Here is a 21,811-nt window from a genome sequence, read left to right as displayed (position 1 = left end):
TTGATATTATATATATATGTTTTTAATACTTTTTTGGGAGTTCTGTTCTTAGTGATTTGTCACAGTCTACTTTAGAATAATGCTGATAATTTCTAGTAAAACACTTTGATCTTTTTACTCTTGTCCCTTTGTGCCACTATGGTTTTGTATATTTTACATTTAGATAAGTTATAAAACCCAACCATAAAGTTACTTTCTACCTTTTAAAAAAGTTTTCAAAGAAATGAGAAAAAAATATACATTATGTTCGCCACTTTATCATTTCTGATGGCTGTGTGTGTGTGTGTGTGTGTGTGTGTGAGTGAGTGTGTGTGTGTGTGAAAATTTGCTATCGTTTTCTTTCATCTTTCTTTGAAGGATAGTACTGAATGTAGAATTATTGGTTGATTATTTTCCATACTTCTTTCTGGTAAGTCTGCTGTTCATTTTGTATCACAGTTATTCCATCTGATGAGTCATTTTTAACTTGTTGCATTTAAGATTTTCTCATTGAGTAACTTTGAGTACTTGACTATAACATAGGTATCTGTGAATCTCATTGTATTTCTCCTACTTGAGGATCATTGAATTGATTGGATTTGCAGTGTAATGTTTTTCTTCAAATTTGGGATGTTTTTGTCCATTATTTAATCAGTTTTTTCCCCTTGCTTTGTTCTCTTTTTCTGGAATTCCCATTCCATGTACGCTCCTATCTGTGATCTGTCGTGTAGGTATCTGAGATGATTTTCACTTTAAAAAGTCTTTTTCTTTTATTCAGATTGGCTAGTTATACTCAGTTTTTATTTTACGGATTCTTCCTGACATCTCAAATCTGCTTTGAGCCTCTCTTTCATTTTAGGTAATTTATGTTTCCACTCCAGAATTTCCCTTTTGTTCTTTAAAATAATTTTTTGTTGTTGTTGAGATTCTTCACTTGTTGAGTCATTTCCACCATTTGTTCCCGTAATTCTCCATACCTGATTTCCTGTTATTCTATAAAAATGTTTAGAGTAGCTTCTTTTAAGTCCTTCTCTGCCAAATCTAAATCTTGGGAACTCAGGGATATTTCTCAATGATTTTGTTTTCCTTAGGCATGGGTCACTTTTTAGTGACATGTCTTATAATTCTTAATTTAATATTGAACATTTTAAGTGACATTGTAGAATTTTGGATTCCGATTCCGGCACCTCCTCTGCCCGCCCCCCCCCCCCCCCCCCCAGTTTGTTTTTGCTTTGTTTTGTAACCACCAGAACAACAGAGGTTAAATTCGTTTCTTTTTAGTTGTGCAGTCACTGATCTCTCTCCTCATTTTTTACCCCCTGGTTTTAATTTTTAAATTATTAATTTGTTGCTTCTGTGTCCACGTAGCTTAGTATTCAGCAAATATTCTGATAAAGTGATTTTACCTAAGTAACTTCACCAGTAAGACTGCATTCAGGTGTGCCTTGTCTTTATTTTATTTTCTGTTGTACCCTGTCACATCTCTTCTGCATATGAGTGGGGCGTAGTTGACTGGGAATATGTGGATGGCTTGGGCGGGGTCTGGTTTTGCTACAGTGCTGATCATTGTGGAGCATGTGGCTAGTTTACCAAGCTCCCTATGTTTCTTTCACTTATTAAAACTTCGTATTCAGTGCTCTGCTTGCTCCAGACAGGGTCCTGACTTCAGGTAGCAGAGTTGATGCACCTTATTTTTGTTGCGACTGAACCCTTTAAACCTGTGGCCTTCCAAATCCCCTGCGCCCCCTCTGGCGGTAGCAGTCCTTCTGTTGTTTTCATGGCTTGCTCCACCCCCAACCTTCACTCTCCCCACCTTGCGAACCCTGGTTGAATGACCTCTTTTTGACAAGGAAGATGACCTATCATCTTGCTTATACTGTTCTGTCATGGTGGAAGTGAATCTCCAGATACTTGTGTTAGAATACACCTATATCCAGTGATTTTTGTCTTAAGTATTTGCTAAGTTTGCTTTCAGTTTTTTATGTGAGAGATAAAAAAAATAGAGATTGCAGTTCATTTCATTATAAAATAACTTCAAAAAATTAAGACTCTTGGTTCATTTTGGTTACTGCTGAGATATAAAGCTAGTGCATTGGTTTCCTCATCTGTAAATGTGGCCACAGTAATAGTCTTTACATCAAGGGTTTTTGTGAAGACTAAATGAATTTTTAAGCATTTAAAATAGTGTCTTACATATAGTTAGTACTAGGTAAATAACTGTTTTCATATATATTTAAGTATTTGCCATTTTCTTTATTCAATTTAATTTTCATTTTGCAGTGCCTTATCAATTTAATTTTTAAATTCTGAAAGATATGTCACTTTGGCAGCCCCTTATCTGCCTGTTGAGCGATATTAAAATAAATTGAGATTCTTACCTATATAGTGTGCACTTGTATGTTTACCCATATTCTGTGTGCCTCTGTTGATACAATTTTACTACACTGTAGGTGGTGAGCTTCATTTTCTCCAAATTGGAGGAGCTTGTGATGATATTGATGAAGCTGATATACTAGTGGATGGAGCTCTTTCTAAAGGAATAGAACCATCTTCAGAAGGTTCCAAACCTTTATCAAATCCTTCAAGTCCTGGCATTTCAGGTATGATACTGAGTTTTAAATGACTTTTTAAACACAAATTCTTGTAGATGTTCACAGGTTTCTGAGTCTTTCTTAAGTAATCTTAAACACTTTTTTCAGTTTTTACAGTCAACTGTTGACTACTTTGTTGAGGGAATTCCTTGTTGGCATTCTTTTACTAGGCTGGTTTTTGTTTATCATATATCATTTTTTCAGTAGTTAGAAATTGTTGTAAACATTAAAATAAAAAATGTTTTTTCACCTGTGGGAGGTTGGCCAATATTGGCAATGTCACCTAAGAGGTAAAAACACAATTTAGGCCATTAAGGAACTCTTGGTCTAGTTAGGGAGGAAGTAGCATAAAATAGAGTAGTTCATTAAGTGCATATAAAATCACTGGAGTGGCTAATATTAATAATATCACTACTGGAATTGAAAAGCTGAAAAATTCTTTCTGGGGCATGATATTCAGATTTTTGTTGCCCCTTATGCACCAGTACACAGGTTTGTTTTTGTTTGTTGACTGTGCCTCTTCTCCTCTCTATATTCCTTCTATTCTGCCCTCCAGAACTGCTTTTTCTGAAGAAATAATGTTAACACATTACTCCTGTTGAAATTCTAATTTGCTTTGTGGACTTTTATGAAAGAACGCTATAGTCTTCTCGGTGTTTAGTTACAATAAACTTTTCGTGATTTCTAAAGTATATAATTCCATTTCATGCTGTTTACATGTTACACTAAGCTCTTCTTTGTGCTTGCGCAGTGCTGTCAGTGTTTTACTGTTAGCCCTTAACACATTTTATTCCCTAAGCTTTTGGTTTGTTAAGTATTCATTTGTCATCACTATAGCTTTGACTTTTTAAAATTACTTTTTTATTAAGTAAAAAGGGGCAGATGTTATACACTTACAGATGTTTAGCATTTTGTGTTGTAAATAAAGTCTAAAAGATATTTATTGAGGATACAGATTGGCGTGCCTTTGAACACTACTTTTGTTGCCTTTGTTGTCTTAGGGCTGATTAGAGCTCAGTCAGGATTCTTATTTTTATTTTATTTTTATTTTTTATTTTTCATTTTTATTTTTATAATTCGTGAGCAGGGAGGCGGCCAGAAGGGGGTAGTGAGAAAGTGAGAGAGGGAGAGGGAGAGGGAGGGGGAGAGAGAGAGAGAGAATATCTTAAGGAGGCTCCATGTTCGCGATGAAGCACAACTCGGGGCTCGATTGCATGAGCCTGGGATCATGACTTGAGCTGATACCAAGGATTGGATGCTTAACTAACTGAGCCACCCAGGCACCCCAGTCAGGGCTCTTCTAACAGGATGAGTTTGGGCTTCTCCAATAAAGGGTATCTTCTCTGTAATCTAAAATATTCAAGGTGGATTTTTATTATGGCCATTAGGAAGTCACTGCTAGTTACTTGATTTGCATATAGATCTCTGAGCTCCCGTTAATAACTCTCAAGAGAGGCGCCTGGATGGCCCTCTTGGTTAAGTGTCTCTTTGTTTCGGCTCAAGTCGTGATCTCACGGTTTCAGGAGTTTGAGCCCCATGTCTGGATCTCCACTGGCAGTGAAGAGCCTGCTTGGGATTCTCTCTCTCCCCCTACCCCTCTTCCTTTTTCTCTCTGCCCCTCCCCATCGAGCTGTCTTTGTTTCTCTCTCAAAACAAAAAATAACTCTTAGGATATTTTGCAAGTGTTATAATTGACTAGACAAAAAACACGGATTAAAACTACTATTTTTTTTTAAAACCTTTTTCAAATTTACTATTTACTGTTGTTAAGGAGTTGATTTATTGGTGGACCAGCCATTCACCCTGGACATCCTGACATCTTTAGTGGAGCTAACCCGCTTTGAGACTTTGACCCCACGGTTTTCAGCCACTGTTCCTCCATGCTGGGTGGAGGTTCAGCAAGAACAGCAGCAAAGGAGGCATCCTCAACATTTACATCAGCAACATCATGGAGATGCTGCTCAGCATACTAGAACCTGGAAACTGCAGACGGACAGGTACAACATTGTTTCAGGGTATTTAATTTTAAGTCCAGGTTATGTATTTGTTATATGCAACATAAAATTCTTAGATACATTATTTCTGTTAATGTTTATATATTAATAACTTTGTTATTTTCATTTGTCACCTTGATTTTGGAAATTTCTATATTCTTAGTTTGGATAAAACAGTGAGAGTAATCCACCACTGCAATTAGTTTGGTCACTCAGTTCACAAATTTATTTAACAGGTATTTAATTGTTTGTTTTGTGCAGGTACTCCTGTAGACAGTAGTAATGTGTTGTCTCTGGAATTTCTATACGGTGACAGAGTAGTTAATAAGTATGTATGTAGGTGCGAGCGTGAAAGACAGAGAGAAGAGGTGTATAGAGAAGCCTCCATGAAGACATTAATTCCGAGGTAATAGCAAGGAAAAAGACCATGAGGAATGCGTTTTATGAATTCTAGCCAGGGCAAGAAAACCAGTGTTGTTGGAGTACAGGGAAAATAGGGACGGTTGGGAGGAGGCCAGGTCAAAAGAGGTGGCTGGTCACCAGATCGTAAGTTACCTTTTTCAGTCATAGTGAGATGTTCATACTGAGTAAGACTGGTTAGATTTTAGAGGGTTTTAGATATAGGAATGATAGAATTTTTATCTTAGAAGGATACATACAGTTAGTCTACTGTGAGAATAGTAGATTATGTGTGGTTGCGTGTGTTGGAGGGCAGTAGTAGAAGGGAGGGTTCTAGTGTGGGTGCTGTTGCAGTAATCCATGTGAAATGTTGATGGTAGTCTGGATCATGGTGATAGTTGTTGGAGGTACTAGAAAGAGTGGTCAGATTCTGAGTATAATATGGAGTAGAAGGAAAAGTATATGCTGATGTATTGAACATTTGTTGTGAGAGAGGAGTTAGGGAGAGTTTAAGGTTGTGGATTGAGCTGATGGAAAAATAGAATTTTGTTTACTGAGATTGGAGTGGGCAGTTAAGTTTGAGTTATGATAAGTTAGAGATATCTGGTAGACATTCAAGTGAGTCTGAAGTTTAGTGGAGGAGTGTGGTTTGGAGATTTTTATTTTTTAGCATATGTATTGAATTTAAAATTGGAAGAGACATGTATAAGAAATGCACGAAGTCCTTGTTTTTATTTATTTGTTTGTTTAATCTTGATTTATTTTTGAGAGAAAGAGACACACACACAGTGCTACTGGGGGAGAAAAAGAGGGAGAGGGGGACACAGAATCCAAAACAGGCTCCAGGCTTGGAGCTGTCAGCACAGAACCCGACGCAGGGCTTGAACTCACACATGGCGAGATCACAACCTGAGCCAAAGTCGGACGCTCAACCAATTTAGCCACCCTGCCACTCCTGTTTTATTTATTTTTTATTTTTTAAAAGTCTATTTACTTTGAAAGAGAGGTGGGCCGAGGGGGCAGAGAAAGAGAATCCCAAGTGGTCTTTGCACTGTCAGCGCAGAGTATGATGTGGGGCTCAATCCCACAGACTGTGAGATCATGACCTGAGCCAAGGGCAAGAGTTGGACACTTAACTGAGCCACTCACACACTCCCAAGAAGTTCTTGTTTTATTTTATTTACTTACTTTTAGTGTTTTATTTATTTTTGATACAGAGAGAAACAGAACACGAGAGGGGGAGGGGCAGAGAGAGAAGGAGACACGAACCAGAAGCAGGCTCCAGGCTCTGAACTAGCTGTCAGCACAGAGCCTGATGTGAGGCTCGAACCCATGAACGTGAGATCTGACCTCAGCCGAAGCTGGAGGCTTAACCAATTGAGCCACCCAGGCGCCCCACAATTCTTGTTTTAAAATACAGATTCTGGGACCCCACTGATGGTTTTAGGGTAGGGCCCAGGAACCTGCAGACAATTCTGACTGACGCATGTATTATGTGTAAGAAACAGGGTTTATTGTCATGTACAGTTCACAGGATAGTTGTTGTTTTCTAAGGTAAGATCAGTTCGTGCCCTAAGATTAACCTCTCTTTTGGGAGCTGTTTGTCTTCTCTCTTGAGCCCATTGAGAAGCACTGAGTTTTATTGGAGGCTGCAAATCAAAGAATACGAAAAGTATTAATGATAATGTGGTTTTGGCCAAAGAAGGATTTTTGCTGTATTTAGCATTTCCCCCCTTACTTGACAGCAACAGCTGGGATGAACATGTATTCGAATTGGTTCTACCTAAAGCCTGTATGGTTGGACACGTGGACTTCAAATTTGTCTTGAACTCAAACATCACCAATATTCCACAGATACAAGTGACGCTGCTGAAAAATAAAGCTCCAGGCTTAGGGAAAGTCAATGGTAAGAATGAATCAGAATTTACATTTGAAGATTTTGCAGTTGATTTCTTTAAAACAACTGATTTTCAACTTGACTGTCTAGGTTTCACACCCCTACCCCTGTACTTGTTTTCCTCTCTGCTCTTGGTTGTTTTATTTAGAAAAGTTAATTCTAGAACATTTTAGAGGTATTTGGTAGTTTAGTATTGTATAGAAATGCATAAACTGGAATAATTTAAATATGCTATTTGGGAAATTCACTTAGTTCCTTTGTAAATTAATTTCATTTTCATCACTACTAGATTTATGTATTTTTCTTCCTACGTGGAAACCTGATTGAAAAATAATTTTGTTAATGGAAGCCACATACTTTTAAGATTATTAGTGAAACCCAGCCTTTCATGTAATGCCAGAAAAACACCCAACTTTGCTTTTTTTTTTTTTTTTAAAGTTCAGAATTTGGAATATCGAATTCATTGGGAACTAGGTGTTACTCTCTGGTGTTTACTCCTTAATAGGTTAATTTAAAAGGCTGGGGATACTTTCATATTATCATATCACATGGCTTCTTTACACCAAGGAGTAGAAAAAAATGAAACAAATAATTTCTTATTTTCAAAAATATATATATATGTGTTTGTGTGTGTGTGTGTGTGTGTGTGTGTGTGTGTGTGTGTGTTGCATTCTTTTGAATCACAATATTCTAATTTAATTGGGTCTAGGACTTAGGCACTGGTATTTTTAAAACTTTGCAGGTGTTTGCACTCTGCAGCCTAGGGTAAAATCTTTTGGTTTAGTTGCCAGCAAATTGTTTCTCAGGTGAATATTGAATTCCATTAAAAGAAAGAAGAGTGTATGAAACAATGGAATCTAATTTTTTTCTTCTTCTAACAACCGCTTTGTAGCATCTGTGATTAAAAATCACAGTAGTTCCCAATATAACAATATTTTAGAATTTCAGGCACATAAATTATTGATATTAAGCAAAATTAAGTTTACTAATATTTTTATCCTCTAGAAACAGCAGTAGATAGGCAGATCACCTTTCCTTTGTCTCCAGCTCTTAACATTGAAGTGGAACAAAATGGGAAACCGTCCCTGGTTGATTTGAATGAAGAAATGCAGCACATGGATGTAGAGGAATCACAGTGTGAGTGAAATTACAGTGCTGTTGTCCATGACAGTAAAAGGAGTAGTGGTCCAGAATGCATCATGTTGGGCAGAGACTTCCTTATGGCTTGCAAAAACATGGTTTTAAAGATGCAGTTAAAAAATAACCTGTAATTCTGCTTTGGCAATATGCTTTAACTTTCAGCTCATCTTTGTGAACACAGCTGCGCTAATACTTGCATTCTTGTTTTTTAATATTCTGAGATTTAATGTCATGTCATGGTTTTTAAATATTTTTGGAAAATCAAGGTGAATGTAAATAATATGGGAATGGAAAGCAACATCAATCAGATATTTGAAAATATATCAGATCTTTGATTATATTTCATTAGCATGATAGTGAATTCTTACTTGAACACATTTGAAATTGGTATATTGTTTGGTGTTATTATAAATGGGATAGATATTTGCTTACCACATATTTTTATATTACAAACTAATTTAAAAGAAAATGATGTCTTTTTCTTTTTAGGTCTTAGATTGTGTCCATTTTTAGAAGATCACAAAGAAGACATTCTATGTGGACCAGTATGGCTTGCTAGTGGCCTTGATCTCTCAGGGCATGCTGGAATGTTGACATTAACAAGCCCCAAACTTGTTAAAGGTGAAGTAACATGTTTTACTAATGCAGGATAAATAATGCCACAAATGTAAAATAGATTTTTTTTTAAATTGGTCTCACAAAAGTAAGATACTGTTTTTTTTGGGACTTGCATTAATAGTTCCACAGTTTTCTGATAACTGAGGTCATTTCCTCTCAGTAGTGACTGTGTTTTTATGTATGTGAAAGTTCTGATACTATATTCTGTGTTTTGGAGGTTTCAGGACTTTTTTTAAAAAAAATTTTTAAACATTTATTTATTTTTTGAGAGACAAAGTGAGAGATCATGAGCAAGGGAGGGGCAAAGAGAGAGGGACACACAGAATCAGAGGCTGAACTGTCAGCACAGAGCTTGATGCGGGGCTTGAACCCACGAACTATGAGATCATGACCTGAGCTGAAGTCGATGCTCAACTGACTGAGCCACCCCGGTGCCCCCAGGAGTGTTTGAGAAAGCATAAAGAAAATGAATATATGCAGACTTAGGGTGATAGAGCAGAGCTTTTTTGAGTATCCAGGTGATGTCTTTCCCATCAACTTAGAGTTTTCTGTCTTCATTTGTTTCATTTTTTTTTTATTGTTATAATACGTTCTCTTCAGAGGCTTTTTAGAGAAGACTTTTGATAATACGAATGTAGTTATTGAGTTTCTTACATAACACATTTTAATTAATGTATGTATAAAAATAATTGGCTCTTAGGTAGATGATAGATATTGCAGCAGTAAGGTGTTCATATATGAGCTTTTATATCCCAGGACATTAAAAAACGCAACAAATAAAGCACCTACCTCGATTATTAAGGTAATTGGAGGTGGGATGGGATTGGCAATCCTTTCTGAAACCAGGAAGTACCTGACCACCTAAATAACACTGATTTTTCATTTGTGTACATTCCCTTCAAAATAATTGTCCACATTTACACATTGACCTTTAGATGTGTAGTATGTATTGAATACAAGTCTTCATGTGCTCTCTTGACTACAACTCATTCGTTTATTGAGTTGATGAGATCCTGTGGTGTTTTCTGCCATCCTGGGGGATTGCTGTGAGCAAGTCTAACCAAATTTGCTTAGAGTATAACTTACGTTAGTTGAATGAAAGTGTGAAACGTAAATTTATATATGAATATAAAGACGTTGGCTTTGACAAAATGGAGGATGGAATTATATGACATGTATTTCAAGACACTCAATTTAAAAGTGTTAATTTTCCTAGCATTTACTGGGGATGATTTTTTTTTTTTCTTACTAAATTCCCCAGAAATCCTTGGCACTGGGGAAAATAATTGGTAAAGTTTTAGAGTAGAAGGATGATCTGGGTCAAAGAAGTTTGGAAAAAGAAAACAGGGAGGGTTTTGTCAGATACGAGAACATAGAGTAATAATACAGCAGTAAGAAAAGTATGACAGTGTAGTGTCAGCACAGTAGGCAGGTGGACCAGCGGAAAACAACCAAGGTAGCTTTTGTAATTACAGAAAGATTTAATACCGGTGAGATAACAACAGGCTGATGGTTTACTGGTGAAATAAAATATACTGGTGATCATAACAACCAGTATTTATTGAGTGCTCTCTTTTGCCATGCACGTTTTAGGTACCTCTGAGGTAGGTACTGTTATTCCCGTTTTACATTTGAAGGAACTGAACCACGGGAGATTTTCTGGCACACATGCCTAATAAATCGCAGAGCCATTATTTAGACCCAGGTAGTGACGCCAAAGCCTGTGCTTTTTCATCTTTCAGAGAGCAGTGCTCATGTCTGTGTGCATATGTCTGTGTGCATGTGCGTAAAATGACTGGACGGATTCACAGAATGATACTGTCATTATCTATCAGTGGTGCTTACTGAAAGGTAGTTTCATCTTTGTTTTTCCTGTAGTTCACAAAATGTTATTAAAATGAATAGTTTCACTGGGAGAAAATATACAAAATGTTTGTAACATTTCGTCAGAATTTTCTGTCTTCTGCTATTGGTATGGTCCCTGTCCTTTTTGTTCTTTTGTTACCAACATACGAAGGTTATTCAGTGATTAGACTCAAACAATAATTTGAAAATTCCCATCAAATATATTTTTCTTTTTGTGGAATTAATTCTGTATCTTGCTCTTTGAAGGTGAGAAACAGTTTGTTCTTTTGGTGACTCAATTATTTTTCCCATTCTGTGTTGGCCTCTCTAGGAATGGCGGGAGGAAAATACCGTTCCTTTTTAATCCATGTCAAGGCAGTGAACGAGAGAGGAACCGAGGAGATCTGTAATGGTGGGATACGCCCGGTAGTGAGACTTCCATCCCTGAAACACCAGAGTAACAAGGGTTATTCACTTGCTTCACTCTTGGCAAAAGTTGCAGCAGGCAAGGTATGAAGCTGTGCCGTTTTGAACTACAGCAGTGCTGTTACAAATGTAGTGGACGACATCTGACACACTCTTTGAGTAGCGTGACCCTTCGTTGATTTCTCAGCAGACACTCCGTTTGTTTATAGTTTTTCTTTGCAGGGACTGACCTTAAAAATATAATTAAGAAGAATATATTTTGAATTAACCTTAAGCAAATGTTTATCAAATATACTCAGCAGAGAGTAATCATTAGCAGATATTTCCCTTTATCATTATTTAAGACTGTACTACTTATTTAGTTTTAGAGTTTGTTTCTATATCCTTTACTGGTAACTTACCACTTTTTTGTTTGTTTATGGTAAACAATTGGGAAGATGCAGGGAGAGAACTTGGCGAGTAATGTTAGAGATGAATCCTAAAGTCAAGGTTGATTTTCTACAACTGGCTCTGTACCATGCAGTCTCTTCATAATTGTCTGATCTTGGATTTTCCTGAACTCTGGAGATTTTTATTTCTCTATCATCATAAGCAACAATAGCAATATCAGTAACACCAGTCATCTTATATTTGTATAGGTCTTCCAATTTTTCAGGGACTTCTGTGTACTTTATCTGATTTAATTCTCAAAATAACTCTGAGGTGGGCAGAGCAGGTGCTATTAATATCTCCATTTTTCATATTGAAAGTGAGTGAACCTTAGAGACTGGGGAGATGTCATATTTCATATCGCTTCTAAGTACTGTGGCTGGGACTTGGACTCAGGACTTTGGCTTTGTAATCTTTAATCATTGGGTTATTGCCTAAGTGACTTTGTTTCTTCCCCATTATAAATACTGGGGGAAATTAGTAATTTACTGAATATGAGGGTAAAAGCTATCATTTTTATTTGGTATTTCTGTTTTGATAGTCATAATTCAGTTATTTTCCTTTGTTAACTTTAAGTAGTAGATACTTTTTTAGTTTTGTTTGTTCATACGTTATTTGTTTTTGTATGTTTAGGAAAAATCATCCAATGTTAAGAATGAAAATTCAAGCAGCGCCCGCAAATCTGAGAACCTTCGGGGCTGTGACTTACTGCAAGAGGTCTCAGTCACCATTCGAAGATTTAAGAAAACTTCAGTTTCTAAAGAAAGGTAATCTCATTTCCTTCTTCTGCTACCATTTTGTAATAAATGTACAAAGGAAGAATTCTAGTAAACATTAACACCACATTTAAATTTTTTTTTAAATTTACTTAATGTTTATTCATTTATCAAAGAGACAGAGTGTGAGCAGGGAGTGCGAGGCTGGGGGGGCGCTGGGGGGCCGCTAGGTGGCGCAGAGAGAGAGAGAGGGAGTCACAGAATCTGAAGTAGGCTCCAGCTCTGAGCTGTCAGCACAGAGCCTGATGCGGAGCTCGAACTCACTAACCTCAAGATCATGACCTGGACTGAAGTTGGACACTTATCCAGACACCTACCCAGACACCCCACACATAAAAATTTTAAAATCTTCTACTTGAAAATTTTTGTTTGCTCTCCAAAATCACTTAAGTGTTTGTAATGTCAGTGAGGGTATGAATTATCTTTCTACTTCATTGCTTTATCCCAGGTACCTGTATGGTGCTTGGTGTATACCAGGAATACAGTATTTGTAGAGCGAGGAAAGACATAAATATAATTTGAAGTTTTATTCACTGTTTGTCAGAATATAGTACATTATTGTAAACTTCATTTCTTTTAAAACTTTCTATAAACCAAGTATTGCTTATATGCTGTTTTGACCTTTTCATACCATAACCTTAAATTAAGAGATCAGCATTCCATTGTTAATATTTAAATTTCAAAAATATTTTAAATTGTGATATTCATGATTTCAAATGACCAACATGGTTGTGGTAGGTTTAGTCTTTACTGTTCTGTTTTGATTGTTAATGTGTTTATATCTTCTGTTTTTTAGAGTACAACGATGTGCTATGTTACAGTTTTCAGAATTTCATGAGAAGCTTCTTAACACCCTTTGTAGAAAAGCAGATGACAGCCAAATCACGGAGCATGCCCAGAGCCTTGTGTTGGATACCCTTTGTTGGTTAGCTGGAGTACATTCAAATGGACCTGGAAGGTTAATAATTAAGACTTTACTAATGACTGATGGTGGCCATTTGGATGTTATGAGTAGAAGTTCAAGAGGAGTCTAAATGTCTGCTATTGTTTTGCAGCTCCAAAGAAGGAAATGAGAGCCTGCTTTCAAAAACACGAAAATGTCTTTCAGACATCGTGCGTGTATGCTTCTTTGAGGCGGGACGGAGCATAGCCCATAAGTGTGCCCGATTTCTAGCCTTGTGCATTAGGTTGGTGTTTTAAGTCGAAAGTACATTTTGTAGGTGCACTTGCAACTTGACAGGTGATGCTGTATCTGTAGTGTAATTTGATACTTGGTGGATGAATGTATAATAAGAGGATTTTCACAAGTTAAAAAGAAATCTCAAAAGTTGATGAGTTATTCAGTCTTTTTTTCTTTTTTTAATACTATTTTGAGAGAGAGAGAGAGAGAGAGAGAGAGTGTGCATCAGACAGCCTTATGTGGAGCTCAAACTCGTGAACTTCACTTGAGGTGAAGTCAGATGCTTAATCAACTGAGCCACCTGGGCACCCTGATATTCTTGTTTGTTTTTGTTTTTTTAAGTTTATCTATTTTGAGATGGGGAAAAACACGAGCAGGGGAGGGGGGTGAAAGAACTTCAAAGTTAGTGTGGGGCCCAATGTGGTACTTGAACTCAGGAACGAACTGTGAAATCATAACTTGAGCTGAAATCAAGAGTTGGATGCTAAAACAACTGAGCCACCCAGGTGCCCTGAGGATTATTGAGATTTTAAGGAAGAATTTTAGGTTTTTAGGAGAAAATGTCATTTTGCCTAAGTCTTTTCATAAAAGAAGCCTACTAGGCTTCTTTACCTGTTGGTATAATTTTGGGAAGTTTTATAAGGGGAATCCTTCCTCCACTTTCATTTTTATCTTCACTGATTGTCTTCTGATTTTTTACCTGAGGTCTTATTCCTTGTTACATGAGTCTTACCAGGCTTATTTATTTGTAACATTTTATAGACTTTTCTTCTAGACCCTGAGACTTAAACCATCTAGTAAATGTTTAAAAACTGATACTCAGTAATGACTTGTTAATCCTTTTTGGTAAAGAGAATGGTATGATGGAAAGGAAAAGAGTTACAAAGATCCTTTTTATAATCAGTCCCTGTGTTCTTTCTGCATGTATATGGAGCTTTAAGGCAGATTTTTCTTGTAATCTGTATGAATACATTTTAAAGTTTATTTTTAGGTACTATGTCATGTTTAGGATCAAATTTAGACATTGAGTGATACATTTAAGTTTTTTCTTCGAAATTCTTTCAGTAATGGCAAATGTGACCCATGTCAACCAGGATTTGGATCTGTTCTGTTGAAGGCCTTACTTGATAATATGTCCTTTTTACCTGCAGCAGCAACTGGTGGTATGTGAAATTAGTTTCATTACAAATAATAATAGTCATAGAAACTGTCTCACAACATATTTGAGATTATTTAGTCAGCATTTTTTCCTCCATTATTCCTCCTTTTTTCTTTAGCTTCTCTAAGGGTTAACAAATTGTGATAAGGTGGGCAGATACTCTGTTCAATAATATTGCTTGGAAAAAGTGGGAGAGTTAGGTAAATAGCAAGTCATCTTAATTCATACATTTTCTGTATTTCATTCAAATCATTGAGTTGTTTGGTTATTTATAGACCGTAGATCAGGTATCTCAAATTTGCTAAAATGCCAGCAGGTGCCCGAGAGATGACATGAGTAAAATGGTCCATGCATGTATAGTAGGGACTTATGCATTTTGACTAGGATGTATCTATATATCTCAAATTTTATAAAAGAGCCTTAAAATGCATCATGATGATCATTTTTTGAATTGTATTTGTTCTGTGTCCAACTGGCAGTATAGCATAACTATATTAACTTGCTAATAGCTCATTACCATCCATTGTTTTTGAAATTTTTAGTATAAACCAAACAGTATTCCAGGAAGGATGGTTTGGAAGACTTGACGTCTCTATACTTGTCCAGCTATTCTAAAATGTCTCTCTTGTGCTCACTTTGGCAGCACATATACTAAAATGTCTCTCAGAATCATCTCAAGTTAGTGAAAACCTGAATGAGTAGGCCAACTTGATATCCCTCTTAAAAACTGTGAGATTCCCTGTTACTGTCCTCTTCGAGTCCTCCAAAGAGTTAGTCCTTTGAGTGTTGTTTGGTAAGGGGACTTACTGATATATATATGTAATAGGACATTCTCCTTGTTGGAGAAAAATGAGGAAAAGAAACATTGCTTTGCTTTTATTGTTTTCAGGTTCTGTCTATTGGTATTTTGTCTTACTGAATTATGTTAAAGATGAAGATCTGGCTGGGTGCAGTACAGCTTGTGCGTCTTTGCTGACTGCCGTGTCCAAACAGTTACAGGACAGGCTAACGCCAATGGAAGCTTTACTCCAGACAAGGTATTTACTATACGTAGTGCCTAATAATGGTCTTTCAGGATATGGTATCAGCTTTGCACAGAACTGCTAAAATATGTATTTGCCTGCAAAAATCGATTTAATTTATGCCTTTCCTTTTTCTGAATATTAGCCTAAGGTTTTCTTTTCCTGTTTTCTCTGGAATAATTCTTTCAACAATTTTGAAAGTCCTGAAGATGGTTATGCAGAGGATCAATTATATTAAAATACTTAAAAGTGGTATTTCTTGCTAATTAAAGGAGCATTTAAGATAATTTCTGTACCTTTCACACTTTGTGGTTGAAGTTACAGAAATCACTTACTGACCTTAACGAATATTCATCTGCGGGTTGATTTTCCTCAAATCTTTCAATATAATGAAATAAATCGCTAATGGTTCGATTTGAGTTCTTGCCTGAACTTCAGTATTGAAGTATTCTTTTATTTAGCATGATGATTTTGTAATCTTTTTAGAGGAGAAGTCAGAACCTTTGTGCTTTCTGCTGAGTCAGTGTAATTAATGATGGAGTTGAGGGAAGGGTGTCCTTGCCTTAGCCTGCAGATGAAGATTCAGTCTTGGTTTCTTGAATCATTATTTGTTGAGTCTCCGGCCCACATCTTCTGGGGTACAGGTTTCCAGGGAACATGACTGAGATTCACTGAATTTAGAGGGTTAAATCTGGTTAGTGTTTCCTTTTGCCCTGTGTCCAACTGCTTTCAAATCTAAGTAAATGGATAATCAGTTAATTAGATGGCCAACAGGAAAATTGTTAGGACATTATTTTATTTTTCAGATATGGATTATATAGCTCACCATTTGATCCAGTCCTTTTCGATTTGGAAATGAGTGGCTCTTCTTGTAAAAATGTGTACAACAGCAGCATTGGTGTCCAGTCTGATGAAATTGATTTATCTGATGTGCTTTCAGGTAGTAACTTCTTTTATTAAAGGAATTTCTGAATTTTGTGTCTTCTGTTTAAGCTATCATTGACTTAATAGATGGTAGTTACCACATTCTGTCTTTAAAAACTAAAATTTTTCAGGAAGTAACCTTAATATCTGAAATTGCCTTTGTTTCTTAACATCCCCTGAAAAAAATGACTGAAGTTATTTTTGCAAGGGTTGTTTGTTTTGTTTGTTTTGTATTTCCTTGCATGTCTGTATGACTTTAATGCTCATAAGAGACTATTTAAAATTTGCTTATTTGTTGTAGCCCTTTTCGGTTTTATTTGGTATTCCTTTGATGTCCACAAAATTAAAGAATAGTTTATTTCATGTCAAAAAATAAAATTAATGGATATTTATTGTACTAAGTAAAGATTCAGAAGAAACATAATTTTCGATGTCTACTGACATACTCCGATAAACTCTATAGGTTTATGTGTATTCTTGTTTACATTTCTGAAAGAATATGCTTTTTAGGATTAAATATAAAATACTTATAACCTTCTCAAGTGCTATAATGTGTTTATTTAGTTTTGTTAAATAAAGCAATGACTATTTTATTTTTTATTTTCTTATATCTGACTGAACTTCCTACAAGTGTTGCTAATAAACCACAATGTTAGTATTTTCAGCAAATATATTAAGATAATGACCACATTAAATAGGAGTGAATTTTGGGGTTAATGTCAGTTTCTTTTACTTTAAATGATGAATTGCAAAATAAAAGCAAGTGAGAAAAGTCAAATACAGATAATATGTGAGGTGCCTTAATTCTAAACTTTCCACTGTCTTAGATTACCTTTGTTAACAGGATGTTTAGCTGTGTAGACTTGTTTGCTACTCATGTTCTTGAACATTTTTAATGAAAGAGATCATATTTACTGGTCTGTTATTTGGTTTTTAGTGGCTTATGTTGTCGTGGGTATATGTGTCTTCCTCTGTTTGATGACTTGGGTCCTATTTTATGCTGCTCTATTTCTATCTAAGTGACACATTAATTTACGAGTGGAACTCAAGAGAATCGGCTAGAACTAGATATATAGATGCCTTTCTGTATACCTTAGGATAGGATCAGAATCATTATGGAGAGAGTGCAAGGAGAAGACCATAAAGCTCAGGGCAGGCCAGGGAATTAAATACACTAAAGCAGCACACTCCATAAAGAAGACCGAGAAGAAGGGTCTTTGAAATCATGACTTAAGTCTCCATATCAATGTCTCATTATTTATTCCTCAGCGTTAGTCCTTGTGCAGTATTCCATTTCTCAGTTAATGGCATCACTGGCACAAATCAAATCTGAGTGTCATCCTTGATACCTCTTTCTCAGCCTCCACACTGAGGCTGTCAACAGATCCTATCTCTTTTTATACCATCGTATATTTCAAATCTACCCCTTGCGATCACATGGTTACAGGAAAGCCAGTCATCTTAAATATGGACTACAATAATAGTGTTTCTGCACTATTCTATCTGATTCCTCTCCTCATCCACCTCCCCTCTGGTAACCATCAGTTCTCTCTAGTTAAAAGTCTGTTTCTTGGTTTGCCTCTTTTATCCCCTATGATTGTTTGTTTTGTTTCTTAAATTCTACCTATGAGTGAAATTATATGGTATTTTTCTTTCTCTAACTTATTTCACTTAAAATAATACTCTAGCTCCATTCATGTTATTGCAGATAGCAAAATCTCATTCTTTTTTTATGACTGAGGAATATTCCTGTGTGTGTGTGTACACCCCACATCTTTTTTTAATTCATCAGTCGATTGACATTTGGGCTCTTTTCATAATTTGGCTATTGTAGATAATCTGCTATAAATATCAAGGTGCATGTATCTCTTCGAAGTAGTATTTTTGTATACTTTGAATAGATACCTAGTAGTGCAAATGTTGGATTGTAGGGTAAGCACTTTTTTTTTTAAATTGTATGATTATTTAATGCCTACTAACCCATTAACACCACATAATGTGTTTCATGAGACTGAGGCCTGTACTTTTTTAATGTCTTGTATAAAGTGTTCAATAAATACTTTTCTTTTTTGAATACATGTCAGGTCCTCTGGTGTGCATCAATGAAATGTTGGAGAATTTAGTCATGACAATTTAGTCTTACATTTAATTTAGCCCTTCAGGTGTTATTAGTTTTTGTACTTTCCCATTCTTTCCATCTTTGGTTTCTGTTTAATTTTATCTGTTCAGGAATTCAGTTTAAAGCAGTGCTAATTCCCGAAAATTTGGACAGTACCCAAAATAACTCCTTTCCTTCATAACACATACAATGTTAATTTTTCTGTGTTCTTTTGTCTGGCCTTCTTGCTGTGATTTTACTGTTCATAGTTGTGATCATGTGAATTAATTTAATTTTTAATTTTTTTTCCAACCACATGCGAACTTAAACTACAGTTGACCTTCAACATCATGAGTTTGAACTGTGTGGGTCCACTTAGGCAGAATGGTTTTCAATAAATACAGTACAATACAGTAAATGTATTTTCACTTATGATTTTCTCATTAATATATTGTTTTCTCTAGCTTACTTTAAGAATACAGTGTATATTACATATGACGTGAAAAGTATATGTTAATCATCTCTTTATATTATCTGTAAGGCTTCTGGTCAACAGTAGGCTCTATGTCACGTTTTCGGGGCGTCAGAAGTTACATGTGGGTTTTTGACTCTGCGCTAAGTTGGCATTTCAACCTCTACGGTGTTCAAGGGAATTTCTATGATTATAAAGTAGTAGTCCTCATTCTAGAAAATTGATAATATATATGAAATATAAAAATCTTTATAGATAAATATGTATAATATTTTAGCATGTTTCTTTATGTTTAGTGTCATATTTATACAGTTGACATCAAAGAATGTATTCACATTTTATGCATCCTTAACAGATTGTGTAATAGCTAATATTAGTAGCTGTTTCATTGTATTTTCTGAATTTAAAGTCTTAATCACTTGTTGCTGTTTTGTATTAACTGAATGGCCACTAAGTTCTTTTATGTGACTCTGATTTTGCAGCATGGAAACAGAATCTCCTGTTTTTGAGTTTTTTTAATTCCATGTCTGTTGTGGAAGCCCCATATGAGGGCTGTGTGTTTATACACCTTGTCTAATTAAAATTGTAGTAGCAGGTATAATTTTCCATAGGATTGTTGCCTTTTTAGAATTCATTTACATGCCATAAAACTTGTCTCTTTTCTGCAACAGGAAATGGAAAGGTTAGTAGTTGCACAGCTGCCGAAGGTAGTTTCACATCTCTCACTGGACTTCTAGAAGTTGAGCCCCTGCACTTTACTTGTGTGTCAACTAGTGATGGCACCAGAATAGAAAGGGATGATGCAAGTACGTTTACTGGTATATACCTTTTTTTATTATACACTCTTTTTATTATACCTTTTATGCTGAAGTAAATACAAAGTGATAATGTAAGTAATTAAATATCAGTTTGTTATTGTAAGTTTCTTTGGTGTCATGTTAATAGAAACTTATTAATAGGAGGGAAAACTCTTAAATGTTTTTCTGTTCTTTTTTAGTTTGGAAAATATCAGGCATAACAAAAGTAAGGGGAAAGGTAGAACTGACTGCATTTGCTTTACCTAGCAATAATATCCCCAACTGGTGGCTGTTGCTAGTAGTTTTGCCACTGTAATGCTGTTTCTTGCATTTAAAGTTTACAATGTCTTTGGTAATATCTTTGAGAAGGTTGAGAAGACTGAAGAGGGAAAACTATTTTTCCAGCTAGTTTAAAGCACCTTCAGACATGAACCAATATTTCAGTGTGTTGACTATGTGGTATTATTGATGTTCTTAATGAATAATCAGTGGGAACTCTTGGTATTTTTTTTTCCCCTCATTTTTTTCCTGTGCGTTTTTTTCCCCCTCATTTCGTAAGATAAGTTTTTATAATTCTGTGTTGGCACAAATAATTGAAACTTTTATAATTAAAAATATTAGCTAGGATTTTTTCTTTATATTATGGTCACAGAAGAGTTTGAATATTGTTTTGAATGAATTCTGTTGGTGGTTTTGTGTTTGTGGGTTTCTTTTTGTTTTCTTCAATAGATTAACAGAAAGGAAAAACAGTTTGAGAAGTCACAAAACTTTTAAGAAAAGCTTTTAAGAGAAAATTACCAGGTTACCTCGGTGGCTCAGTTGGTTGAGTTTCTGACTTGGGCGAGGATCATGATCCCAGGATTGTGGGCTCAAGCCCTGCATTGCACTCTGCACAGAGCAGGAGCCTCCTGGAGTACTCTCTCTTCCTCCCTCTGCCCCTCTCTCCAGCTTTCTCTCTAAAAAAAAGAAAAAAAAGTGTGTGTGTGTGTGTGTGTACGTGTGTGTGTACGTGTGTGTGTAAATTATCAATTGTTTGAGTACCGTTTTTTCCCAGAATCATTTTATATCTTCCAATTGTGGAAGTAAACACTAAGTGAAATTCTTGGGTTACATAATTTACATGAGAGTTTTTAGTTAAAATCTTACATAGGGATGCTAGAAGGATCAATTTTATTTGTGTTTGCTTTCTTCGATTGTTATGGTCATTTTGTAGAGACACACATTTACATTGGAATAGAAAAATGCCGTGACAAGAAATTGAACTTTCAGAGAACTCTTGTTATAAAACAGACTCTTTAGAACTATCATGTAGTTAAGGATCTAAAATGCATGTGTTTGAGTAAGCAGTGCTTTCAGAAGGTATCAAATTTTGTAACAGATGACGGATTAGGTTTGAAAAAAAGTATTCCTCATACTTCCTTTCATCTCCTACAAAGCAAGCAATGGAGCCAGTTTCTTTTATTTCCAAAGATAGTGTGCAATCATATCTGTACTTCACCCAGACTGGAACCATGACTGGCAAAGGGGTTTATATTAAATGTTAGGGCAAAGTCTTTTATTTATTCATTCATTCATTCATCCATTCATTCATTCATTCAGAGGGAGAAGAGAGAGGGAGAGGGAGAAGGAGTGAGAATTCCAAGTAGGTTTCATGCTGTTAGCATAGACCCTGACTCAGGACTCAAGCCCACAAACCGTGAGATCATGACCTGAGCTGAGATCGTCAGATGCTTAACTGACTGAGCCACCCAGGTGCAAGGCAGAGTCTTGACTGTAATCATAAGGTGCTAAAAGGTGACTGTAGCCTCTCAACTTCCTGTTTATTTTTTAATTTTTTAAAACATTTTATTTTATTTTTTGAGAGACAGAGACAAAGCATGAGCAGGGAAGGATCAGAGAGAGAAAGAGACACAGAATCTGAAGCAGGGTCCAGGCTCTGAGCTAGCGGTCAGAACAGAGCCTGATGCGGGGTTTGAACCCACAACAGTGAGATCATGACCTACGCCGAAGTCAGACGTTCAACTGACTGAGCCACCCAGGCACCCTCGTTTACTTTTTTTGAAAA

General features: G+C 35.9%; 1 protein-coding gene across 9 annotated transcripts in view; it reads left to right on the top strand.

Moving 5' to 3' along the window:
* Positions 1-21,811, top strand: part of BIRC6 (baculoviral IAP repeat containing 6) — a 229,667-nt gene that overhangs the window by 61,250 nt on the left and 146,606 nt on the right. For 5 of the 9 annotated variants that reach the window (XR_003908004.1, XM_029937979.1, XM_029937976.1 and 2 more), the window contains exons 11-23: positions 2,430-2,579; positions 4,342-4,567; positions 6,709-6,869; positions 7,866-7,997; positions 8,490-8,621; positions 10,795-10,973; positions 11,952-12,085; positions 12,891-13,052; positions 13,150-13,281; positions 14,340-14,437; positions 15,323-15,470; positions 16,262-16,395; positions 19,621-19,767. Coding sequence is in view for 8 of the 9 variants with exons in the window: in XM_029937979.1 (XP_029793839.1) it covers positions 2,430-2,579; positions 4,342-4,567; positions 6,709-6,869; positions 7,866-7,997; positions 8,490-8,621; positions 10,795-10,973; positions 11,952-12,085; positions 12,891-13,052; positions 13,150-13,281; positions 14,340-14,437; positions 15,323-15,470; positions 16,262-16,395; positions 19,621-19,767 (1,935 nt within the window). In the remaining variant the exon portion in view is untranslated. The remainder of the gene's footprint in view (positions 1-2,429; positions 2,580-4,341; positions 4,568-6,708; positions 6,870-7,865; positions 7,998-8,489; positions 8,622-10,794; positions 10,974-11,951; positions 12,086-12,890; positions 13,053-13,149; positions 13,282-14,339; positions 14,438-15,322; positions 15,471-16,261; positions 16,396-19,620; positions 19,768-21,811) is intronic. The other 4 variants (XM_029937977.1, XM_029937975.1, XM_029937978.1 and 1 more) reach the window with 4 other exon arrangements.

The sequence above is a fragment of the Suricata suricatta genome, chromosome 4 (assembly GCF_006229205.1).
Source record: "Suricata suricatta isolate VVHF042 chromosome 4, meerkat_22Aug2017_6uvM2_HiC, whole genome shotgun sequence".
In the NCBI taxonomy this organism is placed as follows: domain Eukaryota; kingdom Metazoa; phylum Chordata; class Mammalia; order Carnivora; family Herpestidae; genus Suricata; species Suricata suricatta.
This window is presented reverse-complemented; position numbering and strand designations above follow the sequence as displayed.